General features: G+C 40.5%; 1 protein-coding gene and 1 pseudogene across 2 annotated transcripts in view; one reads left to right on the top strand and one right to left on the bottom strand.

The window, feature by feature from the left end:
• Positions 1 to 3364: 3364 nt before the first annotated feature.
• The window catches only part of MCMBP (minichromosome maintenance complex binding protein), a 47448-nt gene continuing 24909 nt past the window's right edge, over positions 3365 to 25903 (top strand). For both annotated transcript variants that reach the window (XM_032423259.1, XM_032423258.1), the window contains exons 1-4: positions 3365 to 3712; positions 23619 to 23704; positions 24355 to 24495; positions 24621 to 24662. In XM_032423259.1, coding sequence (XP_032279150.1) covers positions 3655 to 3712; positions 23619 to 23704; positions 24355 to 24495; positions 24621 to 24662 — 327 coding nt within the window. In that variant the 5' untranslated portion in view covers positions 3365 to 3654. The remainder of the gene's footprint in view (positions 3713 to 23618; positions 23705 to 24354; positions 24496 to 24620; positions 24663 to 25903) is intronic.
• LOC116644038 lies at positions 20705 to 21695 on the bottom strand (annotated as a pseudogene).

Genomic DNA, 25903 nt, shown 5'->3' with positions numbered 1-25903 from the left:
CATCATGAAAGAGGAAAGAACATACCTGGGCCAAAAGTTTTCTAAGAAATTGAAGTAGAAGTTCCAGACACCTCATTTGCTCCCAGTACATTGGTAAGAACCAAATCACACAGCCCCACCTAGCTGCAAAGAGGACTGGGAAATGTAGTCCCTAGTTGGGCAACCAGCCTCAGCTATACCTCTGAGACTAAGAATTGCAGTTCTTCCCTAAGCAATCTATCTATAGGTATGGAAGAAGGAGGGAACAGATTTTTTTAAAAGTCTCAATGAAAACATGAAAGGAAAGAGAATCTTTAGGATAATGGTGGTAGGAGACCCTAGGAATACAGTTTTATACCAGAGGTAGAGGGCAAGAAATCCAGATTGGAACAGGTCAAAGTCTCTGGGAAAGATATCCAAGAAAATGTGTCTAAACACCTAGAGAGGAAATTTAGGCAACTGATGGAAAATGTGCATTATCCATTGGATAACCATTTATTGAGCACCTATGCTATGCCAGGCACTGTTCTAGGTGCCAGAGAATAAAACAGCATATAAGTACCAAAATCATTGCTTCACGGATCTTACAATCTAGTGGAAATTCTAGAGCAGGTGGGGTTGAATTAATAAGTATGTAGAAAACTAGCCAATGTTTAAAAAAAATTTTACCCCACCCTGAAGGCAAGTACATTCAACTCTTTCAGCCAATTCTTTTAGTATTTCTGTTTGTAAATTAATATGGTTACATTGCCACTTCTGAAGTTTTTCCCATTTGCATTACATGTTGACTTCCCAGATGAACAATGAGGATTTTGCCCCTTTTGATCTTTGTCCTCATCACATATATGAACCCTTTCCCCCGTAGCCTCTCACTAAAGCTAAATTACAATGTTGGTTAGATTGACATTCAAATTTTAACATTATTATGATTATATAAACACTATAAAATAGCCAAATCATATAATAAATTGTCATTATTTTAATTTTTCTTTGCAAGCTTTATTTTCCTAGGCTTGGGACACTCTTCCCTCCCACTTTTTGCCTAGTTAACTCTTGTTTGTGTTTCAATTCCTAGTGTAAATGTCACATTTCAGGAAAGCCCTCAAGCATTCTTTTCCTTTACCCCACAAAAGTAAACGGGATTACTTAATACCCTCCTTAAAAATACAGGCTTGGAATGGGGGCAGAAGTGCTGTTACTGGTGGCGGGGGAAAAAATCCTGTCATAGAGATGTACTCTTTTGGACCCTGCCCTGGCCACTTACATTTTCATAACTACTTATTAGTAGTATCAAATGTCTTCCCACAGAAAAAATTAGATGTTAGAGTTATTCACATTATAGAATAATGACATCTCAAAAACATCAGTGTGTCTTTAAGTAAATCTGAGCAACTGGTTGTTTACAAGTAATTAAATACACAGGGAGAAACCTAAAACTAAAGTGTCCCTAGCCACTGCTGACTTGGTACCCATCTGCAATTTCTTATGAAACAAATCTTTGCTTATTATGACTTAAAAGCCAACATTTTCATGTCTGCATACATTTAATTTGCATGTTACTGGTCACGAAGCTAAAATATGGGATTTCTGCATTTAATATGAGGGACTTGGCAACGCTCTCTGCTAAACAAATGAATAAATGAATGAAATGTGGTAGTGCCCTGGATTTGAAACTCCGTTTTCTCAGCTCACCCAAACTCACAGAGCCAGATGTATAATCCAGTATGCCAATTAATTAGTTCACAATGAGAAGTACAAATGAGCTCCCTTTGTCCTAAGTAGGGCTTGAGATCTGAATTCAGTTCTTGTTCTTGGACTCCCCACTTTCCAGACTCCATTCAAATCATCCTTCTGTTAACAAGCTCTATTTTCAGCTGCTGATACTGCAGTTTTCTCAGGTACATTCCAGGCCTAAGAGAAACATGCTATTTCATTGCTGAACTTGGATATTTTCCAAATTTCCTCCCTAAAAGGTTACCCCTAGATTTGATCTTTTGTGTGTGTTGATGCCGCCACCTTCATTCTGAGGCTATCTCCATTGTTTTACTATGCTTTATTGTACTTCACAGATGCTGCCTTTTTTTTTTTTTTTTTTTTTTTTTACAAATTGAAAGTTTGTGGCAACACCTTTCAGAGCAAGTCCATTGATGCTGTTTTTCTAAAAGTATTTGCTCACTGGGTATCTCTGTGACAGGTTTTGTAATTCTCGTGGCATTTCAAACATTTTCGTTATTACTATATTTGTTACGATGATCCCTGGTGGGTGATTATGACTTGCTGAAAGTTCGGATTACCGCATCTTTTTTTTTTTTTTAAGATTTATTTATTTGGGGAGGGGAGGAGCAGAGGGAGAGGGAGAGAATCTCAAGCCCACTTTCCACTGAGCGCTCAGCCGGATGTGGAACTCCATCTAATGACCCTGAGATCATGGCGTGAGCTGAAAGCAAGAGGATGCTTAACTGACTGAGCCACCCAGGCGCCCCCTGAGGACAGCATCTTTTAAGCAATATTTTAAAATTAAAGTATGCATCTTCTTTTAGACATAATGCTATTGCATGCTTAATAGACTACAGTATAGCATACACATAATCTTTGCGTGTATTGGGACACCAAAAAATTCATTTGATTCACTTTATTATGATTTTCGCTTTATTGCAGTGCTGTGGCACAAAGGAGCAGTATCTCTGAGGTAAACCTGTACACACCTTCTGCAGGAACCTGCCAAAGCAATCTGGCTGTTTCCAGCTTCTAGGCAGAGGCAGACCAGGTATGTTTTCAGGTATGAGCTTGCCTCTCAGTTAGGAACTGGTCCCTCTAACCGAGTGCTGGAGATGACAGCAAAGGGCGTTTGGGGTTTTTCACAGTGCCCCTTATCTAAATGCATACCTCCTTCAGTGGGATAAGACTTTATGCAGCTGAGGGAAAGTCACTGCATGGGTTTCAGGCAGGGCTCCAGAGAAAGGAGCAAACAAAAACCAAAACAAAAAACAAAACCAGCACCAAGAGGAGGTGGGTGGACTCCAAGGGCTGTTTCATCCACTAATTTTGCCCAGATACGACCACAAGTTCTCCTTGGGCTTATGCTTTCAGGATGCTGCGGTCTCTGACCTGGGCAAGGCCTCCCACCACGAATTAATAAACCGGACATCGGCAGTTTCCTCCTTCACACTTGCACAGCGTGATAAACTGCAACACGCCAACCTCGGCCACGACGCCAGTCTCCCCGAAGCCCCGTATGCCCTTCCTTTTGCCCATCTCCAAGATGGCGGCCGGTCCGCCGCCGCGTCGCCGCCGCGTCGCGGCCCCGCCCCGCCCCGCCCCGCCCCCGCGCGAGCCGACCCGCCCCTCCTCCCGCCCGCGGGGCCGCGCCGCGCGCTCCCGCCGCCCCTCCCCGCGCGAGCTCCACCCAGGTCGCAGGCAGCGCGGTCGGCGGCGCCTATTTCCCGCCATTGTGCGAAGTGGAGGCTGGGGGCCCGCACGCGCCGCCTGCCCGTGGCCAGCTGCTCCTCGGCTGTCGCCGCCACAGCCGCCGTTCCCTGGGGCGTGGGGAGGCCGGGCGGCCCGCGCCCCGAGGCTTGCCGTGCGTGGGAGGGCGCGGGCGACCAGCGGCCGAGCCCCCGAGGAGGAGCCGCGGCGCGGGACGCCGGGCCGCGCCGGCCCCGGCCCGTCGGCGAGATGCCCTGCGGGGAGGATTGGCTCAGCCACCCGCTCGGGATCGTGCAAGGCTTCTTCGGTGAGTGGCGGCGCCGGGGGCGGGCCGCCGAGTTTGTCGAGCCCGGGGCCCGGCCCCGCCGCGCGGCCCCACGCGGGGCTCCCCCGAAGGCTCTCGCGGTCGGCCGGGCCTGCGCGGGCGGCGCTGAGGCACCCCGGTGCGGGTGCCCATGCCCGGGCCCGGGCCGCGGCTTCCCCCGCCGGCCGCAGGTGCCTCCCACCTGCCCGATTCGCGATTCGCGAGCGGCCAAGGTTACGCGGCCAGGAGCCGGCGGTCGGCCGTGATTGCCGGCCTCGCTCCCCTCCGTGGCGCACCGGGGGCCCGCGCCCCCCGTGCGGCGGTTCGCGGAGGGGTCCTTGAACCTTCGGGGACCCGCTGAGACGGGGCGAGGAAAAGCACTTTGCCTACGGGGAGCCTGCAGGATATTTCAAAACTTCCGGTGTGTCGGGGGAGTGCTCGCTCGGAGCAGAAGTTGGCTCTCACTACTGTATTACACACATCCTCTCTTTTCGAGATAAGATTGGGTATAAGAGCTTAATTTTTCTCTTAGGATGACTTTAAAACCTGCCTGGTAGACGTCTCCTCTCGTGTCAGAGCTAGCAAGAAATGTGGAACTACTCAAACGAGCTCCTACGTAGAAGAGCTGAGAATGCTGCAGGCAAGCTTAGTAAATTGTAGTGCAGTTTATTTGTAAATGGTACTTTCCATGAGGGCAAATTTAGGCTTGTGTGTGGTTAACTGGTCATTTTGGCCCCCTCCCCCGTTCTTTTTGCACTTAGGAGTGGTGGAGGCAAACCAGGAGTCACTTAGGTTGTAGCACCTGGAGATAACTTAGCGTTGTAGGAGTGGCCTTAGCTCATTTGAAAACACCGTGGGATATTGGTGAGATCGGCTAATGAGAAGCTAAATAGTCTCCAGCAGCCAAAATCAGTGGCGTGAACTCCATGTATTTCTTGCAGGAGGGACTCAGCGACTCTATTCATTTTCCCTATAATTTGAACTAGTTTAGTTTTCTGGTTTCCCAGGCCGAAACTAGAAGCAGCAAATTAGAAGAAGGCGTGGGTAGGCATCCGGATTGTAGTCCGTGAACATTGACAACCTGATAAAGAAGAAATCTAAAACTATGTGTATGTATATTTTTAAAAAGGCAAAAAGAACCACTACTATATCCATAGGGTGCTTTGAGGAAGGGGCACATTTACCTCCACTAAATCCTAGTAATTGATGTTTACAAAGAATACTGGAGCCCATAATTGATGTCTAAAATAATGGCCCCAAAATGTGGCCTGAAGATTAAACTGCACAGTTGGTGGGTGTAGATGCATAGGTACTTTTTAGGGAAAATCGTCAAAAGTAAAAAGTTTTGGTGCTTAAGGGCAAAGTTCCAGTTACGGATATTTAGAAAATTTATTTATGAGAAATACCCCATACCTTAGTCTTGAAGGATACGAGATGATTTTATATTTGATGTAGTTTTGAAAGTATTTGTCAGATTTTGTGTCCTGAGTGTATGATCCTAAGGGGCACATCTCTTTATAGTACAGAAAGGGTATGTTTGGGTATAAAATGCTGGCTTTATGATATTTTGTAGATTTTGTAAATTGTGGGCACCTGGACCTTGTTGATGTTTCCCCACAGGATGTCTTCTTTTCCCATATAGATTGTGTTACAGAGAAGAAAATAACACTGCTTTGTAGTCAGATTTTTTTTTTTTTTTTTTTTGGTAGAAGCTGTTCTGAAGTACATATTTTTACTGTTTTTTTTTTTATCACCATGAATATGTTGAAAGCCTTTATAATAACAGCATTACAGGTATGTTTCTGTGAGATGTAAGTCAAGTGTTAAACTTGCAGATTTTCTTCGGTTTTGTAGTAAATTTTTTTAAATTGATTTTTCACCCAGATAGAGAAATGTCTCTTGTGGTTTATGGGGCCTTTCTTGGCTCCACCCCTACCTAGCTCTCAGACCTCATCATTGCATTCCCTCTCCTGTTGAACCATACTTTTCTTTCGGGAACGTAAGTTAGGTACTCCCTGCTTCGATCACTACAGGATCCTGCGTCCTGCAAAGGACACATGTGTTAACCTTAAAAATAAAACTGCCAGTTACTTTACCAGTAAAAATGGGTTTATTGGGAAATAGAGAAATTGCAATTTGGGACATGCAAGCTATGGCAAACCATAGACAAGTCCCACAAAGGAGAGGAACTTTATTTTACAGAGAAGAAGTTGGGATGGATTATTTTTGAAGGAAAGCCCATTGGAGAAAAGCAGGAGTTGAGGGTGATGCTGGTTTCTCAGTGGATGAGTTGTAGGGATAGTAGACTTCTTGTAGGAGATGCAATGTACATCTCACCCTCTTGGGGCCTGTAATTGATGATTCTTTCCTGTTGAAGCTTCTTGTTAGGGGTCTGTAATTGATAGTTCTTGTAATTGTCATTGGGTGGTACAGCTCCCCTTTTAAGCCTCTCCTTGTAGCATCCCAGGTCCACTTTATTTATTTTTCTTAATTAATTACTTTTTAAAAAAATTTTATTTGCCAGAGAGAGAGAGCAAGCACAAGCAGGGGGAGCGGTGGGCAGAGGGAGAAGCAGGCTCCCCGCTGAGCAAGGAGCCCGATGTAGGACTCCATCCCAGGAACCTGAGCTGAAGGCAGATGCTTAATGACTGAGCCACCAAGGCATCCCTTTTTTTCTTAATTTATTTTTAAATATTTTATTTATTTATTAGCACTTGACATGCGTGAGCAGTAGGAGGGGCAGAGGGAGAAGCAGACTCCCCGCTGAGCAGGGACCCCCCCCCCCCCAGTGCAGGACTCCATCCCAGGACCCGGGGATTATGACCTGAGTCAAAGGCAGATGCTTAACCAACTGAGCCACCCAGGCGCCCCCTCCAGGTCCACTTCAGTGAGGTTTCCCTTTAATAATTTCCACATAATACAAAGCAAGTTACTGAAAGAACTTGTTTCCTGGGTTCCTTTTGCTACATTTTTTACTCAGGGAATTCAGGGCCTGTATCTGACTTATTCACCAGTATATCCTCATTGCCTGGAATACACCTTGTACATTAAAAATGCTCAGTGAATATGTGCTGAATAGAGGCAGTGAAAAGACTGATTAATCAATCAGAATGGTGTGAATTGGGCTGGTTACTGTGACCACAAGTCTCAGACTTAGGACAGTCCTGGTGGACCTCAGTGATTTCAGAGGATTCATGATCCTACCAGGTATGACTTATTTTCACATGCAAGTCCTAATTCTTTCTTCATCATTCAGGTAGGAAACTTTGAAATTCGGTGAGTGGCCAGTCATAACTACAGGGTCATAATTCATCTTTGTGAATCAATCTGTATTTTGATTTTGTATTTGCCATATTACAATTGTTCATATGTAATTTTTTTCCTGTAAGCCTTCATAAAATATCTTTAATGTTTCCCTTGGAGTTTCTAAAAAATTTTATGTACAGGACGTTGAGATCCAAAGGCTTAAATTATGATTTAGAAATACTTTAGTTCAACATATCCTTGTCGGTCTGTTATGTGCATAGTGCTTAGTCCCTACAGTGATGTTCATTTAGTGATCCACATCAAATCACTTCCTTTAAACAAAGGCAGGAATCTTTAAAAAAAAAAAAAAGTCCTGTATGCTTTTTTCTCTTAATCATTTAATATTTAAAATAAATTTTCTTTACTTGAATTAATAACTATTGTTAATTTTGGAAAAGGAACGCGTATCGACTCTGATTTCTTTCACTATTTTCTCTTTAGATTGTTGGTTGGGTCAAGATCATTATTATTGGTTATAGTCAAGGTACTTTGGTTCTATCTAACAACTAGACTAGCTCATGCAAAAGGCAGTGGTGTGTGGAGGAGGGTAGGGAGTATTTGATCACCAGCATTTTATTTATTTATTTATTTATTAAAGGTTTATTTATTTGAGAGAGAAACAGAGAGAGAGTCCCAAGCCGACTCAGCACTGAGCACAGAGGCATGGGACTCAATCCCAGGACCTAAGATCACGACCTGAGCTGAAACAATGAGTCAGATGCCCAACCGACTTCGCCAACCAGGTGCCCCTTGATCACTAGTATTTTAGAGAATTTAAAGCAGTAGTAAAATTGACTAAAAGTCAGTCTGCTTTTTTATTGTCACCATGATTCTAGACAATTTGTCACCTTTCGTTTATACCCACCTTAGATCTCTCCTATCATCCTGATCTTGGTAGGCCACTAAAAAAAGGTATTTGTTATAAGGCTGTAGAACCCAAAGATAGGGAGGGTGTCTTGGCATCCCAAGAGACGAATCAGGACCTGGAAAGATAGCAAGAATCTAAGCAACTCTTGTCAGTTTTTTCCATTAGGCCACATTCATCTCTGTACATGAATTTAATTCTCTCTACTCCACAACTCGCAAATTCCCTTGTTCTCGGTTCCACACCAGGTAGCATCTTTATCTTAATCCCAGATGCTAGGGCTAGAGAATCTGATTGGCCCAGCATGGAGTCAGGAGTCCACGCACGCACCAACAGCTATGGCCAGTGCGCAGAGTTATGTAGGACAGTCCTGACTATTGAGGCCCACACCTCAGCAGTGGGGCAAGTTCTCTGAGAAGAATGGATTGGGCATCTGCGGCAAAATGTATAAATATGTATATATGAATTTTTAGGTTATTAAATAATAACTTGCACATGGTTATAAAAAATAGCACAGTGGTATTAAATAATGAGTAAAAGGATGCTCTTTCCCCACAGAGGTAACCACTTTTGTTTCTGCTTTTAGTGCCTTTATTTATTTATTTTTAAGATATTATTTGTTTTAGATAGAGTGCGAGCACAAGTGGGAAGGGCAGAGGGAGAGAATCTTTTTTTTTTTTTTTAAAGATTTTATTTATTCAACAGAGAGAGACACAGCGAGAGCGGGAACACAAGCAGGGGGAGTAGGAGAGGGAGAAGCAGGCTTCCCCACAGAGGAGGGAGCCCGATGCGGGGCTCGATCCCAGGACCCTGGGATCATGACCTGAGCCGAAGGCAGACGCTTAACCGACTGAGCCATCCAGTCGCCACAGAGGGAGAGAATCTTAAGCAGACTCTGAGCTGAGTGCAGAGCCTGATGCAGGGCTTGGTCTCAGGGCCCTGATATCAAGACCAAGCCAAAACCAAGGCTTGGATGCTTAACCGACTGGGCCACCCAGGTGCCCCTTTGTGCCTTTATTTTTACAAATGTTATTATTGAGCTATAACTCACATAACATGAAATTAACCATTTAGAAATGTACAATTCACTATCATTTTCATCACCCCAAACAGAAATCCTGTGCCAGTTAGCCAATTACTCCCAATTACTCCCTCCTCCATTCTCTGGCAATTAGTCTACTTCTGTTTATGATTTACCTATTCTGGACATTCATGTAAATGGAATAATACTGTGGACTTCTATGTCTGGCTTTTCACTTAGCATAATATTTTCAAGGCCCAACCATGTAGTAGCATATATCAGTACTTTATTCCTTTCTTTGATAGAAAATAATATTCCAGGGCGCCTGGGTGGCTCAGTTGGTTAAGCGACTGCCTTCGGCTCAGGTCATGATCCTGGAGTCCCTGGATCGAGTCCCGCATCGGGCTCCCTGCTCGGCAGGGAGCCTGCTTCTCCCTATGACCCTCACCCCTCTCATGTGCTCTCTCTCTCTCTCTCATTCTCTCTGTCTCAAATAAATAAATAAAATCTTTAAAAAAAAATAATAATAATATTCCATTGCATGGATATACCACAGTTTGTTTATCCATTCATTCATGGATTGGCCCTTGGTTGTTTCCACTTTTTGGTTATTGTGAATAGTGCTGCTGTAAACATCCGTGTGCAAATTTTTGTGTGAATGTACGTTTTCAGTTCTCTTGGTAATATACCTAGGAATGGGCTTCCTGGGTCATATGGTAATTTTATGTTTAATTCTTTGACTGCCAAACTGTTGTCCAAAGGGCTGCACCATTTTAAATTTTCACCAGTAATTTGTGAGGTTTCCAGTTTCTTACATCTGTCTAACGCTTGTTATTTTCTGTTGTTTTATTTGTTATAGGCATCCTAGTGGGTGTGAAATGGTAACTCCTTGATTTGCATTTCCCTAATGACTAATGATAATAGCATCTTTTAATATGCATGTTGGCCATTTGTATATCTTTTTTGGAGAAATGTGTATTCAGATCCTTTGCAAATTTTTTAATTGGGTTTTTGTCTTTATTGTTGAGATAAGTTCTTTGTATATTCTGCATACAAGACTTGTCAGATATAATTTGCAAATATTTTTTACCGTGTTTTGGATTGTCTTCACTTTCTTGGTAGTGTCTATGTAAGTTTTTAAATTTTTTGTGCATAATACACTAATTTATGTAAAGGACAGAAAACAGAAAAACTTTCATAACATTTACTTGTGTAAGTTTTTAATTTTGACAAAGTCTGATTTATCCAGTTTATCTCTTTTCCCTTTGATTGCCATATTTAAGAACCCATTGTCTAATGCCAGGTCATAAAAATTTATACTTGTGTTCTAAGAGTTTTGTAGCTTGAGCTCTTTGATTCATTTTGAATTAATTTTTGTATAAGCTATGAGGTAGGGATCCAAATTCATTCTTTTGCATGTGGATAGTTGTCCCAGTATCATTTGGTTTTGGTTTATTTTTTACACTTGCCAGTTTATTAAAAAGGATATTATAAAGTATACAAATGAACAGCCAGATGAAGAGGGACATAGGGTGAGATCTGGAATGGTAGGTACCTCATGCTTCTATCTTCAGGGAACTGGGGTATGTTAGCTACCTCCCAGCAGTGGATGCAGTCATCAACCTGGAAGCTCTTGCACTATTTGTTGAAAAGACTATTCTCCCCTCAGTGAATGGTTTTGACACCTTTGTCAAAAAATCACTGGACCATAGATGTGTAGCTTTATTTCTGAACTCTCAATTCCATTCTGTTGGTCTATGCGTTCATCCTTACGCCAGTACCATGTTGTCTTGATTACTGTAGCTTTTCAGTAAGTTTTTAAATCAGGAAATGTGAGCCCTTCAACTTTGTTCCTTTTTGATGTGGTTTTGGCTCTTCAGAGCCCCTTGCATTTCCATATAAATTTAGAATCAGATCGCCCATTTCTGCAAAAAAAAGACAGTGAGCATTTTGGTAGAGATTGCACTGAATCTGTAGTGCTTTTAGTTCTTTTGATAATAGAGAATAGTTAAGATTACAGACTCTAGAGCCAGACTGTTTAATCAGGACCGTACCCTGGGTTTTTGGCTCCCTGGATCATTTTTTTTAAATACCTCCCTTTTTACTACAGAATTATTTTCAGTAATAATCATTAAATGAAGCCATATACAATTCTTAAGGTATTCTATATTTCAAAATAGTTCTGGACATTGCTTCTATCACCTTCTTCTGTCCCTTGTTCCCCCATTTTTGAATATTTTTTTGTTCAGTTCCACTGTATTGATGATGTTTCATGTTAGTGGGTACCACACAGGAGATTTGAAGATTTTTGTTTTAATTGTATAATGAATTCTTTGAATAAAAATAACTTCCCAAGTTCCTGCAGTACAAAAAAGAAACAATTGTCTGATAATTAATAAGTGAATTCTAATAGAACAAACAACTGCAAAAGACATGTTTAGGCAGTTACCAAATTGTGCCACTGATGTTTATGTATTTTCTTGATTCATTCTTTAGTTACAAAGCAAATAACTGAGAAGAATACATTTCAGTATTAAATCTGTTATTCAAATTCAGTGAAATATTTCACGTATGAGCTAAAATTTGCACTTATACCTCTCATTTCACACTGTTTTATATATTAAACACAACTAAACACTCCCAAGTTACCTCACAGAAGATAGAATTGAGTATTCAAGTTTTGTTCCTTTATCTTTATAATCACCGTGTTGTTTATTTAAAATCTGTTGCATGCGTGTGGGACTCTAGATTGCCACACAGGGTTGGGGGATACTAACTGCCCCTAAGCAAGTTTGGACTGTTCTGGACCATTTAAGATTTACTGTCCAAACAAATGCACTTAACTGAGTCTTCGTTGGGACGAACTGACATCTTGACAATATTGAGTCTTTCTATCCATGAATGTGGAGTATTTCCCCATTTATGTGGTTCTTTAATTTCTTTCATCAGAGTTTTATAGTTTTCCTCCTACAGATCTAGTATGTATTTTGTTAGATTTATACATAAGAATTTCCATTTGGGCGATGCTAACGTGAATGGTATTGTGTTTTTAATTTCAAATTCCACTTGTTCATTGATAGCATGTAGGAATATGATTGACTTGTGTATATTAACCTTGCATTTTGCAATCTTGCTATAATCACCTACTAGTTCCATGAGGGTTTTTCTGTGGATTCCTTTTGGGTTTTGTACATAGAAACGTCATCTGCGAACAGACACTTTTATTTTTTCCTTCTCTGTCAGTATACCTTTTATTTCCTTTTTTTGTCTTATTGCATTAGGTATGACTTCTAGAAGTGTTGAAAAGGAGTGGTGAGAGGGACATCCTTGCTTTGTTCCTATCTTAGTGGGAAGCTTCTGGTTTTTCACTTGTTTTTAATTCTTCGATTGCTTTCCTTTTGAATGTAAAGGCATATTCTAAAATTACTTCTTCCCTCCAGCAACTTTAGATACTATTTCAGGGTTTCTGTTTCATAAGATGAGAAAATTAGTGTCTGTACAACCTTCCATTGCTTCTGTCTAGTTTGTGTCATTGTGTATTACCAAAGTTACAACACTTTAGTGCTTTATCTGATCATATTATAAAGGTCAAAAATCAGTGAACAGCATTTACATTATTATGATTGTATAATTGCTTTCCCTGCAGGACCGGCTAGTGTGTTTGGACCAGTAGGGAAGGAAGTATAATCCTGTCATTAAATTATTTTGCTTTAAGGACAGTGTTTCAAGAATCAAGGTCAAATGGTTTCTCTCACACTTCAGAGTTTACTATCAAGCTGTAATTTATAATTTTTCATCATAAAATAGGTTTTGCACTTTATCAAATACCTAGTTTTCTATCCCCTGAGATGGTTATATTTTTCTTTTAATCTTTTTTTTAAGATTTTATTTTTTTGACAGGTAGGGAGTGCGTGCGGGGGTTGGGGGGGAGCGGCAGGTAGAGGGAGAAGGAGGAGCAGTCTCCCTGCTGAGAAGGGGGCCTGATGCGGGGCTTGATCCCAGCACCCTGGGATCATGACCCGAACCAAAGGTAGACATTTAACCCACTGAGACACCCAGGTGCCCCTTTTCTTTAATCTTTTAATGTCCTAGATTACATTCAAAGATTTTCTGATAATAAAGTATTTTTGTATTATTGGGATAAGTACTGTTTGGTCTGTTTTTTTTTTTTTTTTTGAATACTCCATTGGATTCAGTTAACAGTTCATGTAGGATTTTTGCATCTTTTGTGAACTTTACTTCAAAGTGTGAAATTATCAGGACTTGGGACTTCATGGGCTTGAGAGGAAGGATCAGCAGTTTTTTTCCTCTCATATCGATATTAGACATACAGTGTTCTTTGACCAAATTGTGGTAACAGTATGAACTCTGCCAGTCTTGTGGCAGTTCTGGCAATTTATATTTTCAAAATGTATCCATTTCTGGGTTCCTGGGTGGCTCAGTTAAGCATCTGCCTTCTGCTCAGATCATGATCCCAGGGTCTTGGGATCGAGTCCCAAATTGGGCTCTCTGCTCAGCGGGCAGTCTGCTTCTCCCTCTGCCCCCCCCCCGGTGCTCGGCTCTGTTGCATGCTCTCCCACACGCGTGCAAAATATAAATTAAACTTTTAAAAAAATGTATCCATTTCACCTGAATTTTCAAATATGTTAGTTTATAATTCATAATATTTCACAGTTTTTAATATTTGTTATCTATATAGCATTTCCCTTTTTCATTTTGTTCTTCTACAGTTCTTTCTTTTAGTATTGTGTGCTGTTTGTATCTTGTTTTTACTTATTTGTATGATTCTTTTGGATTTTCTTTGTTTTTATTCTGAACAGGCTTTCCAGAAAATTTGTCCATCTTAATGATTTGTACTAGTGTTTTTGTTCTCCATTTCACTGGTGTTTGTCCTTTATTATTTTTCTTATTCTTTGGATTTGCTCTATTCTCTTTTTCTAGCTTCTTAAGTTGAATACTAATAAGCTCATCCATTTCCATTCTTTCTTGGTACTTGATTAATGTATTCAAACCTGAAACTTTCTCTTTGAACACCACGTTAGTAACCCACAAACAACCCTGTAGCTTTCTTTGTTATCCACTTGGGAGAATTTCGTAATTACCCCTACAAATTCCTCTCTCAGGATTATTCATTAGTATGGGCTTCTTTGTTTTAAAAAAAATCATTGTAGGGGGCGCCTGGGTGGCTTAGTTGGCTAAGCGTCTGCCTTTGGCTTGGGTCAAGGTCTCAGGGTCCTGAGATCGAGTCTGGCATAGAGCTCCCTTCTCAGCAGGGAGTCTGCTGTTTCCTCTGTGCGTGCGCTCTCTCAAATAAATAAATAAATAATAATCATTGTAGACATAAGCGTGCTTATATGTTAAGCTTTCCTTTTGTCATGAGTTCTTGTCACATTTTGGACAGAGAATATACACCTGGCATCTACTGAGGTTTCCTCTATAGTACATAGAACTTTTTGTGAATGTCACATGTACTAAAGTGGTACCCTGAATATTTATATTTATTGGAGAGCTTATTGTCTTCATACCTGCTGTATACTTACTTTTGTGTTTTATGCTTGATACATGTTTCTGAGAGGGCTGTGTTAAAAGTCTCTAATTGTGATTTCTGTTTAGTTTTTCTCTTTAGTTATGAAAGTTGTTCCTTTATGTATTTTGAGGCAGTGCTGTCAGATACATTATGTATTTTCTTGAGCAGTACTGTGTTAAAACTTATATTTGTATTATTGCATTTCTCTTTCTTATTGAACAGAAATTTGGCATTTTCACCAAGTTCTTCCAACATTTCATTCATACTGTTTATTTACTGAGAACTATGCTTTCTTTGTGGATGTTCTTCAACTTGCCCTCTGAATTATTCCTCTAATTTCTGCCAGTTGCTTTTTAGGTTTGTTGTTTAATTGTTATGCTTGGATTTTTTTTTTTTTTCCATTGCATTCATGAGTTAATTTTGTTTCTTGGACCTCGGGTCTTCCTCTTTAGTGGATTCTTCATTTTAAATTAAAAAATACATACTTTTAAAGATTTATTTATTTTAGAGAGTGAGAGCACGAGCGGGAAGGGCCGTGGGAGAGAGAATCTCAAGCAGATACCACACTGAGTATGGAGCCTGACACAGGGATCGATCCCAGGACCCTGATATCACAACCTGAGCGGAAACCAAGAGTCGAATGCTTAACTGACTGAGCCACCCAGGCGCTCCTTAAATTTAAAAATATTTTTAAGAAAGGTTGTGTGAGAAGAGAACAAGAGATACATCACACAATGATAAAAACAGTTTGCTAAGAAGACGTAAGTGTAAATGCACCTAACAGCAGAACTTTAGAATGCATGAAGTAAAAACTAATAGAACTAAAAAGAGAAGTAGAGAAATCTGTATTGGAGATTTTACCACTTCTCTTTTAGTAGTCTGCAGAACTAGTGAACAGAAGATAAGCAAGGATATAGAAAAACTGCACAACACCATCAACCAAGTATATCTAATTGCCATTTGTAGAATGCTCCACCACCATTAGCAGAATATTATGTTTTTTTCAAGTGTGCATGGAACATTCACCAAGATAAACCACATCCTGGATCATAAAAAAAATGTTAACAGATTTTTTTTTTTTTTAAGATTTTATTTATTTATTTGACAGAGAGAGAGAAAGAGGGAACACAAGCAAGGGGAGTAGGAGAGGGAGAAGCAGGCTTCCCGCTGAGCAGGGAGCCCGATGCGGGGCTCGATCCCAGGATCCTGAGATCATGACCTGAGCTGAAGGCAGACGCTTAACGACTGAGCCACCCAGGCGCCCCAATATTAACAGATCTTAAAGAGTTGAAGTCATCAGGTATGTTCTCTGACCATAATGAAGTTAGATTAGAAATCAGTAACAGATGACAAGAAAATTGAAACTCGTGGAAATATTTCTAAACAATCCATGGGTCAAGTCTCAAAGGGAATTTTAAAATATTTTGAACTAAAAATAACACAGCATATCAAAATTTGTGGGATTCAGCCAAAGATGTGCATTAAGTGCACTTATTAGAAGAAAAGATCTCAAATCAATAATTTAAGCTTCTACCTTAAAACTAGAAATGAAGGGGCGCCTGGGTGGCTCAGTTGGTTAAGCGACTGCCTTCGGCTCAGGTCATGATCCTGGAGTCCCGGGATCGAGTCCCACATCGGGCTCCCTGCTCAGCGGGGAGTCTGCTTCTCCCTCTGACCCTCCTCCCTCTCATGCTCTCTCTGTCTCTCATTCTCTCTCTCGCAAATAAATAAAAAAAAATCTTAAAAAAAAAAAAAAAAAAAACTAGAAATGAAGACCAAAATAAACCCAAGTCACATAGAAGGAACTACTACAGATAGGTCAGAAATGAACGAAATTGAGGGGCGCCTGGGTGGCTCAGTCGTTAAGTGTCTGCCTTTGGCTCAGGTCATGATCCCAGGGTCCTGGGATCGAGCCCCGCATCGGGCTCCCTGCTCTGCAGTAAGCCTTCTTCTCCCTCTCCCACTCCCCCTGCTAGTGTTCCCTCTCTCGCTGTCTCTCTGTCAAATAAATAAAATCTTTAAAAAAAAAAAAAATGAATGAAATTGAAAACAGAAGAAAAAAATCAATGAAACCCAAAGCTGTATTTTTTTTTCACAAAAAGATCAATAAAATTCATAAGTTTATAGCTAGACTAGCAAAGGGAAAAAAAAAAAAAGGAAGACACAGATTACCAGTACCAGGAATGAAAGAGGAGATAACACCATAGACTGTATGGACATGGAAAGGATAATACAAGATAGCTCTATGGACATAAGCTCAACAAGTTAATGGAGTAATTCCTCAAAAAAAACACTATTTGTTTCCTTTTTTTTACTGTAACAAATCACAAATTTAGTTGCTTAAAACAACAAAGTTATTATTTTACAGTTCTGGAGGCCAGAATGATGTGGTCTTACTGGGTTAAATCAAGTTGTCAACAGGACCACATTCCTTTCTGGAGGCTCTAGAGGAGAATCTTTTTCCTTGTCGTTTTCCAGCTTCTAGAGTCTGCCAATGTTTCTTGGCTTATGGCCCCCTTCGAGTTCTTTTCTCATCACTGACTACTAGTTCTGTCTCACTTTTCCGCATTAAGTGCCCTTATGATTATATTGGACCCACCTGGAAAATCTCCCTGTTTAAGGTCCGTTGATTATCAGCTTTAATTCTATCTTCTACCTAAATTCCTCCTTTGTCATGTAACATATTCACAGTTTCTGGGGATTAGGATGTGGCCATCTTTTGGGGGGGGGGGAGCATTATTCTGCCTACCACAATCACATGTTATCCACACCCACCCAAGATGAAATAGATACCCCTCCCCACCAATTCCCCCTCATTCCCCTGTCCCCCTAAGAGCCTCTGTTCTAATTTTCATTTCTATGAATTTGCTGATTCTTGGTACCTCATGTAAGTAGAATCCTATATTTATCCTTTTGTGTCTAGGTTATTTTAGCATAATGTTTGTAAGGTTCATCCTTGTTGCCCTCATTGTTTGACAGAGCACAAAGGTAATTCAATGGAAAAGGTTATTTTCAACAAAGATATTGGAACAATTAGATACTTATTTGCAAAAATATGAACTTTAACCAAAAATCTCATGCCTTATACAAAAATTAACTCAACATGGGTCACAGATCTAAGTATAAAACCTAAGACTATAAACATAAAAGTTACAGAAGTAGGGGCGCCTGGGTGGCTCAGTTGGTTAAGCGACTGCCTTCGGCTCAGGTCATGATCCTGGAGTCCCGGGATCGAGTCCCACATCGGGCTCCCTGCTCAGCAGGGAGTCTGCTTCTCCCTCTGACCCTCCTCCCTCTCATGCTCTCTGTCTCTCATTCTCTCTCAAATAAATAAATAAATAAATCTTTAAAAAAAAAAAAAAAAAAAAAAAAAAGTTACAGAAGTAAACAGAAGATCTTTGTCACTCAGGGTTTGGCAATGAGTTTTTAGACATGCATAAAACAAAACTTTGATAATCATCAAAACTAAAAACTTTCGTTCTGCAAAAACTACTTTTAGGAGAATGGAAAGATAAGCTGTTGACTAGAAGAATATTATTGAGAATCCTAGAGAAGACTTGTATCCAGAATATATAAAGAAAGCATGATGGTAATTAACCCAGTTGCAAAAAGAGCCAACATTAAATAGATGCTTACCTAATTCAGCATCATTAGCCACTAGGGAAATGCAAATTTGAACCATGATGAGATATTACACACCTATTAGAACAGCTAAAATTGGAAAACAGTGACAGTACCAAATTCTGGCAAGGATACAAACAGCTGGATCTCTAGTATGTTGCTGGTGAGAATGCAAAATGGTACAGCCATTCTGGAAAACAGAATCTGGAAAGCAGAATCTTAAAAATTAAATCATTCATTTACCATATACCCAAGTGTCCCATTCCTAGGTTTTTACCTAGAGAAATGAAAGCTTATGTTCTCACAAAAACCTGTACACAAATGTTTCTATTCGTTTTGTTCATAGTTGTTAAACCTGGAGACAATTCAAATGTCCTTCAACGACTAAATGGAGAAACAAATTGTCATTCAGCTATACCATGGAATACTATTCAGCAATTAAACGAAACGAACCATTAATATACTCATGTGTTGGGATTCCCAGGATCACTTCTATCTTTAGAGATTCACTAAAGGATTTACTGTGACTCCGTACATATTTGTATTCAAGGGTAAGATTTATAACAGCAGCATAGTAAAGACACACAGCTGGATCATAAGGGAAGAAGAGACAGATGGAGTCTGGAGGAATCCGTGTGTAGGTCCCTTTATTCTCTCTCCCATGGGAGAATTCATAGATTGGAAGACTCAGTTTTGTTAAGATAATCAAGACAAACTTGAAGTACATAAGTACTTGATTTTAAGACTTAAGATCAAGCCATAGTGGTTAAGACAGTATGACTGTAGTATTAAGACGGCATAAAGATAGACAAATCAGTGTAACATAATAGAGAATGTAGAAATAGGCTAACGTAAGTACAGTGAGTTGATTTTTTTTGACACAAGTGCCAAAGCAATTCAATGCTAGAAAGAAAGCCTTTTAATTAATGCTGGAACAAGTGGATCTTTTTGGAAAAAAATGAGCCTTGACCCCTATGTCACAATATAAACAAAAAGATTAATTTGTTGTCAGTTACAGACCTAAATGTGGAAAATAAAAAACCTAGGAGAATATCTTCATGACCTTGGGGTCTGTAACTGAAAGAAAAACTTGGCAAATTGGACTTCATCAAAATGAAAAATCAAAAGAGTATTAAAAATACAGATTAGCAGAAAATAATGTGCCCTACATATATATCTGACTTAATAAGACTTATGTCTAGAATATACAAAAAATTAGTGTAATCATTGATGCCACAACAAACCCATTTTTAAAAAATGGGCAAAATCGTGAATAAGCACTTCACAAAAGAATTTATTGAAATGGTCAATAAACATGAAAGGTGTACAGTGTCATTAGGGAAATGCATATTAAGACCACAGTGACATACCAGTATGTATCCAGCAGAATGACTAGGATTAAAAAGATTGACAAGATCAAGTACTGGTGAGGTAGAACCAACTAGAAGCTTATACACGGTTGGTGAGAGCCTATATATTTTTTTCTTACTCAGTTCCCTTGACTCTTAAACTAGATCAAGATTGAGAGCAGTGGTGCTCAAATTCAGATGGCCAAGAATTCATAGCAAATGTGAAGTGATATATGTGTGCTAATAAGCAGGATTCTTGGTTGCAAGTGACCCAACTTGGTCCTACTTAAACTCAAAATGATGAATACATTATCTTAGGTAATCGAATGCATGAGTGGGTTAGGTCAGGCTCTCAATTAAGCCAAATAATTAAACCGTGTCTACAGGAATCTGCTTCTCTGTTTTTCTCTGGAATGGCTTAATTTCGAGACAGAACTTAGTCATAGGGGCCACATGCAGCTTCCGGCACTGAGTGCTCTGTGTACTTGAATATCTGGTAGTGCCATCCTTGTCCTTGATTTATGTCTGGAATACGCTGATTCCTTATACCTCAGCATGTTTCAAGTCTACCGCCCTTTCAAGGCCCGGCTGAAGTACCACCACCATCAGAAGCCCTCTCTCAGATTATTTGACCTGCATTCGTTTCTCTTCTTTGCTTTTGGCTGTTACTCTCTGTTCACCACTTTGCTTTAAGTTCTTCAGCTCTTGATAACCTTACTGAACCTAGTGGAGTGCCGGACACACTGTAGGCTTAATAAATAATGGACAGTTATTGCATGCTTGATTTTTTTTTTTTATTATCTGTTGAGTCCTTTAATTGTCTAGCAGTACCAGATATTTGTAAGATGGCCTTAGGAAAATCCTGTCTGCATACACGTACCTTACTGCCTCCCAGTCACTCTCTGATGGAGCTTCAGCATCTGTTAGGTGGCATGGTCATGTTTGTTTGTTTTTACTTTTCTTTCTTTTCTTTCTTTTCCCTTTCCCTCCCCTTCCCTCCCTTTCCTTTCCCTTTCCTTCTTTTCTTTCTTTCTCTGCACCCAGTGTGGGGTTTGAACTCACCACCCTGAGATCAAAGTCGCATGCCCCACCAGCTGAGCCGGCCAGCCAACCCACCAGCACTCCAAGCGTGTTCATGTTCCTTACACAAATGCAGTCACAATAGCAGTGTTGGTGTGCTGTCGTGACTGTGTGTCAGCCTTTTCTTTAATACCCATTTTCAGTGGAAGCAAAAACACCCATTCTTTTTTTCTTTTGATCTAATTCAGTAATCATTTATTGGCACTCATCTAGTATAATAGTCGTTCTCAAACTTTAATGTGCGTCAGAATCACTTAGAGGGCATTTTATTTATGTCTTTATTTTTATCACAATTTGCCAATGGCACTTTATTTTTTCTTCTCAGCATCCTGTTCTGCAGCTTCCTTGGCCCTTTTTGCTTGCCCGGGCACCAGAGCCGAGCATGGGCACGGGCCATGTGAACACTGGCCAAACGCTTGCAGTCCTCCTCCTCCATTGTGACTGCGGCTTTCTCCTTCTCGTAGACATTCCATGTGGGCATGACTGGTCCTGTCAGCTGGGTAGCCAGTTTGAGGTCTTCAGCAGAGCTGTCTCCCTTCTTGGGGGCCAGGGGCTTCCTGGGAAGAGGGTGGGCTTGGGGTAGTACTCCTGTGGTGCTGCGTGCCAGCCTGCGGGAACGCTGCGGGCTTGTTCTGCCTTCTTGGATCCACTGAGATCGCAGTGGTCTGTGCCACCTTCTTGTGGACGCCAGTCACTCATAACTCTCTTGAGCTGAAGCCCCTGCCAGCTTGCACTTTGGTGTAATGCCTCACGGTGGGGCACCTCACTGTGCCCCGGGGTCCAGACAGGGCCCAGGTGGATCTGTGGATCTTCCGTGCTGGCTGGTTGAACTATGTGGCCATGCACCGTGGCCAGTCCTTGTGCAAGTGGGGCTTCGGGGTCATGCCGTTCTGGCTAGGTGCCATGGCTGCTCCAAGGGGAGGGGACGGCCAGCAGAAAGGGACTGGCACTGCAAAGCCACTTACTAGGCATTTTAAAACATGAATTGCTAGGCCTCACCTCCAGAAAATCTGATTCGGTATGTCTGTGATGGGCTGAAAAATTTGCATTTTAACACCTACTCAGGTGATTCTAATGCTGGTGGTCAAGGAAACACACTTTGAGGACCAGTTTACTGGTGAATTTAACCCTCATTCCACATCAGAATCACCTGAGGAGTTTATTTCCCTCCATTTTCAGAACTAGACTTTGCTCAATTATGTAAAAGTGTTTGGAAGCCCTGCTAATAAGCATGGTGTTAGTGGGATTTTATGAGTATTTCTAACAATCAGCTCTGTAACAAATAGAGACAATTGCTTTACTTCACATCTACGTAGCACCTAGTGATGAATATAAATGGTGGAAGTATTGGCTAGCGATGTGGTTTGCTGGTTCTCCCAAAATAGGTATTCCTAATTCTGGCAGTAATTTACTTTGGTCTTGGCCAATTCCCATAATTTTTTTCCCCAAAGCCTTGGTTTTCTTACCTTTTTTTTTTTTAAGGTTTTATTTTTAAGTAATCTATACACCCAACGTGCAGCTTAAATTTACAGCCCTGAGATTAAGAGTCATGCTCTACCAGCTGAGCCAGCCAGGTGCCCCAGTTTTCTTATCTTTAACATGACATTAAAAACACCTTTCTCATCATTTTGCAGTTATCATTGTAAGAGTTGTCAATGGATGCTAAATCTGGGGATTGGGGCAAGATCCATAAAAATTTTTGCATGGTCTTGAAGTGTCTTCAGATTACTTAATAGTTGCAAAGGGGGAAAAAGTAACTGTACTGTCGAGAGACTGGCTATCAATTTGACTGGGTGATTAAAGTGAACATCATCAGGGGTGCCTGGGGGGCTCAGTCGTTAAGCGTCTGCCTTCAGCTCAGGTCATGGTCCCAGGGTCCTGGGATCGAGCCCCGCATTGGGCTCCCTGCTCCGCGGGAAGCCTGCTTCTCCCTCTCCCACTCCCCCTGCTTGTGTTCCCTCTCTCGCTGTCTCTCTCTCTCTGTCAAATAAATAAAATTCTTAAAAAAGTGAACATCATCAGTGAGGGGAAGGTGGTCATGGTGTCTCTAGATGGTACCATTACAAGGACGCAGCATCACTAAGGGAACAGCCTGACTGATAGTGCACAACTGCAGTCTAATCAGTGAACATCAGACAAACCCAAAGTGAGGAGCATTCCTCATGTTTTTTTTTTTACAGGTTTTGTTTTCCTCTTAAATATGTCATAAAACACAGATAAAGATTGAGGGACTGTTCCAGATTAAAGGAGATTAAAGAGACATGGTAGCTAAGAGCAATATGTGATCCCAGACTGGTTCCTGTACTAAAGAGGAAGAAGTGCAGTCAGGGATAGTGGTGGAATATGGTGATAGGTTAGATAAAAAGTATGGTATCAGTTTTGAATTTCCTGAGGTTAGTTACAGTACTGTTATGTAAGATAACCTCTTTGTTCTTAGGAAACAGGCATTGAGGGACGCCTGGGTGGCTCAGTCGGTTAAGCGTCTGCCTTCGGCTCAGGTCATGATCCCAGAGTCCTGGAATCGAGCCCCACATCGGGCTCCTTGCTCGGCGGGGAGCCTGCTTCTCCCTCTCCCACTCCCCCTGCTTGTGCTCTCTCTCTCTCTCTCTCACAAATAAATAAATAAAATCTTTAATAAAAAAAAAAGGAAACAGGCATTGAAATACTTAAAGGCAAAAGTATATGATGTGTGTAACAATCTCAAATGGGTCAGGAAAATGTATATATGAGGGACTAGATAAAGCACATGGAGCAAAGATACAGGTATTCTTTGTACTATTCATTTGATTTTTTTGAAAGTTTGAAATTATTCCCAAATTGAAAAAAAATTTTTTTAGAGCACCTTCTTTTCATTTCAGGGTAGTTATAAAGAAAAAAAAAAATCTGTATAAAAATGTTTTCAAAGAGCATTGTGCTTTGTCCAGGTGGCTTCATATCTCATTCTGTGGGTATTCTCAACTAGGTTGCTGGCTTCTGAGAGCCTGCGCGAGGGCAGCGCTGCCCTGCATCCTAATACGCACCCCCTCTTAGGGCGGCTTCCTGAGGGCCCAGTGCGGCGGCATGCCACTAGAATGTCACCTGACCCTAGTCTGTTGTTAGGCATTGTCCCTTTAGCTCTGAAAAGTATATTTTTCTTTCAGCCCAAAATGGAGTTAATTCTGACTGGGAGAAGAAAGTAATTGAATATTTTAAGGAAAAGCTGAAGGAAAATAACGCTCCTAAATGGGTAAGTTTATTGCTATTTGCAGGGGAGAGGGTTGGGCCGACTTTCAGTTTCTCTCAGTAGAGTCGTAATCCACATAAAATTTTAGTATATGTGCTTCCGAAGCGAGCACTAAAATTTAAAACTATATACATTAATGTGTACTGTCTTCTGCTTTAAGTGCATATGTATTGGAAGATTTTGCCCTCTTCCGACTGAAATTTAAATTTAAGCAATTCAGTGCTTCTGTGTTGGTGCCTCTAGGTGGCAGTAATTGACCATGTTACTTTCTAAGACCCCCCCCCCCAAAAAAATCAGTAGTTGTGAGAGTCCCAGATATCTTTGTTTTATTCCCTTCATTTAAAGAGAATTGGCATGTACTAGTCTTAAGAGCTCAACAAAGCAAATGACTTTCTGCTACTTGAGAAGTATTCTTAAGGAAGAGCATCCTTTTACATTAGAGTCAGATGTCATGATGCAAACTTGGAAGAACATAAAAAATACTTTTGTGCTTAGCACTTTTGTTGTGTTGACTGTTGAGATCACTGGCTTCCTAATGGGGCTGGGTGTGTGTATGTGTGTGTTTGGGGGGGGTGGTTCTGGATATACCGTCTCTGTACATGTGCTTAACGTTTTACAGATACGAGTATTTTATTGACTTGTTTTCCTTTAAGGTACCATCACTGAATGAAGTTCCCCTTCATTATTTGAAACCTAACAGTTTTGTGAAGTTTCGTTGCATGATTCAGGATATGTTTGACCCTGAGTTTTACATGGGAGTTTATGAAACGGTTAACCGAAACACAAAAGCACGTGTATGTATTGCTTTTCTTCATGAAACTTTCTGTTTATAAATATTGGTATTAATTTTATCCTTGTGTTGTTTATGGTGGTTTTGATTCAGATATATGATGCTGTTATCCTTTGTTTTGGATCATAGGTCCTTCATTTTGGAAAATACAGAGATGTAGCAGAGTGTGGGGTATGTATCCTTAAGACATATAAAATATTTTAATAAGAATTTCTTCTTAAGCAGTGAATTTCTTTTGGTTGATCTTAAGTGTATTTTGTGTGTAAAGTTCTAAGAAGTCATGTGAAATGTTTTATTTACCTTTTATTTAAGTTTCTCTGGTATGTTTTTGATCTTTTAAAAATCTCTTAGAAGGTGGAGTATTGTAAATAACAAAACTAATTCCTTTTCCTTGTATCTCTATACTTGCTTTCAAAATTAGAGGTTATGATAAATTCTTTTAAAATAAAAGTGGAAGATTAACTTAGGGCTTAACACTTGCTTAATTAAATTTCATTAAATCCTGCCGCCTTTTCCTAGGAGGAAAAAAGTTTTTAATAAATTTAAACTTTCTTTGATAAAGAGAGGTAATGGAAACTTACGTATCAGTAATGGGAGAGGCAAGAAGGCAGAGGACACTAGATATAATTATGGTTGTGAAAGGGATAGTCTTGAGGTAGAAACTTACTAGAAAAGCAGTTATAGAGGAACTACAGTATATCTACATTTTTTAAAATTGGTTTTTCATGTGGTTCTACTGAAACTGATGGTAACTGTCAATTGTTGGGGGGAAAAAACAAGTATCACAGGTGGGGATTGATCAGGCAGGTGTTTAAGTAGAAAGGTGGCACCTTAGTTTGAGTTACCTTCTTTCTGGGTCTAGTTCTCTGCTTTGGTGATCCAGAGTCTTAGTTTAATCAGATTATCTGGGGCTTTTTACGTTCTGGGAGTCTGACTCCCACTTACCCAAACCTCAAGAGATTGATTTATAAGCCCTAATACCACACCTTAATTCACAATGGAAGCTGTGCCTGATTGAGTAAAGTGTTCTAGTTCAGGGCCAATCTGGACAGAAAAACAGCCCTAATTTGGAAGGTTGCTGCGAAGATTATATTAAACAAAAATGTAACTTCCTGTAATTATTTAGGGGGACTTGTGAAAGATGGATTTGCTTATCTTAGCACATGATGAACTTGAGGTCTCCCAATGTCTTTTTTCTTTGAGAGTGTTTCTATGAAGTAAAATGTGGTGCCAAGTCTAATGAGTCAACTTTATAAATACTTGCTGTGTCCCTTGTTTGAGGAACCCTAAGTCATATTAGCCTAATCTATCAATACACAGTAATGTAGTATCACCATAGGCTAGTAATCTCAGCATCTGGAAATAGGAAAATAGGTGAGTCTGTCCATGTGTGACACTGCTGAAGGCCGAGA

Source organism: Phoca vitulina, unplaced genomic scaffold (assembly GCF_004348235.1).
Source record: "Phoca vitulina isolate PV1807 unplaced genomic scaffold, GSC_HSeal_1.0 scaffold28, whole genome shotgun sequence".
NCBI lineage: Eukaryota > Metazoa > Chordata > Mammalia > Carnivora > Phocidae > Phoca > Phoca vitulina.
Note: the sequence above shows the minus strand (reverse complement) of the source record. Positions and strands in the feature narration are given on the sequence as shown.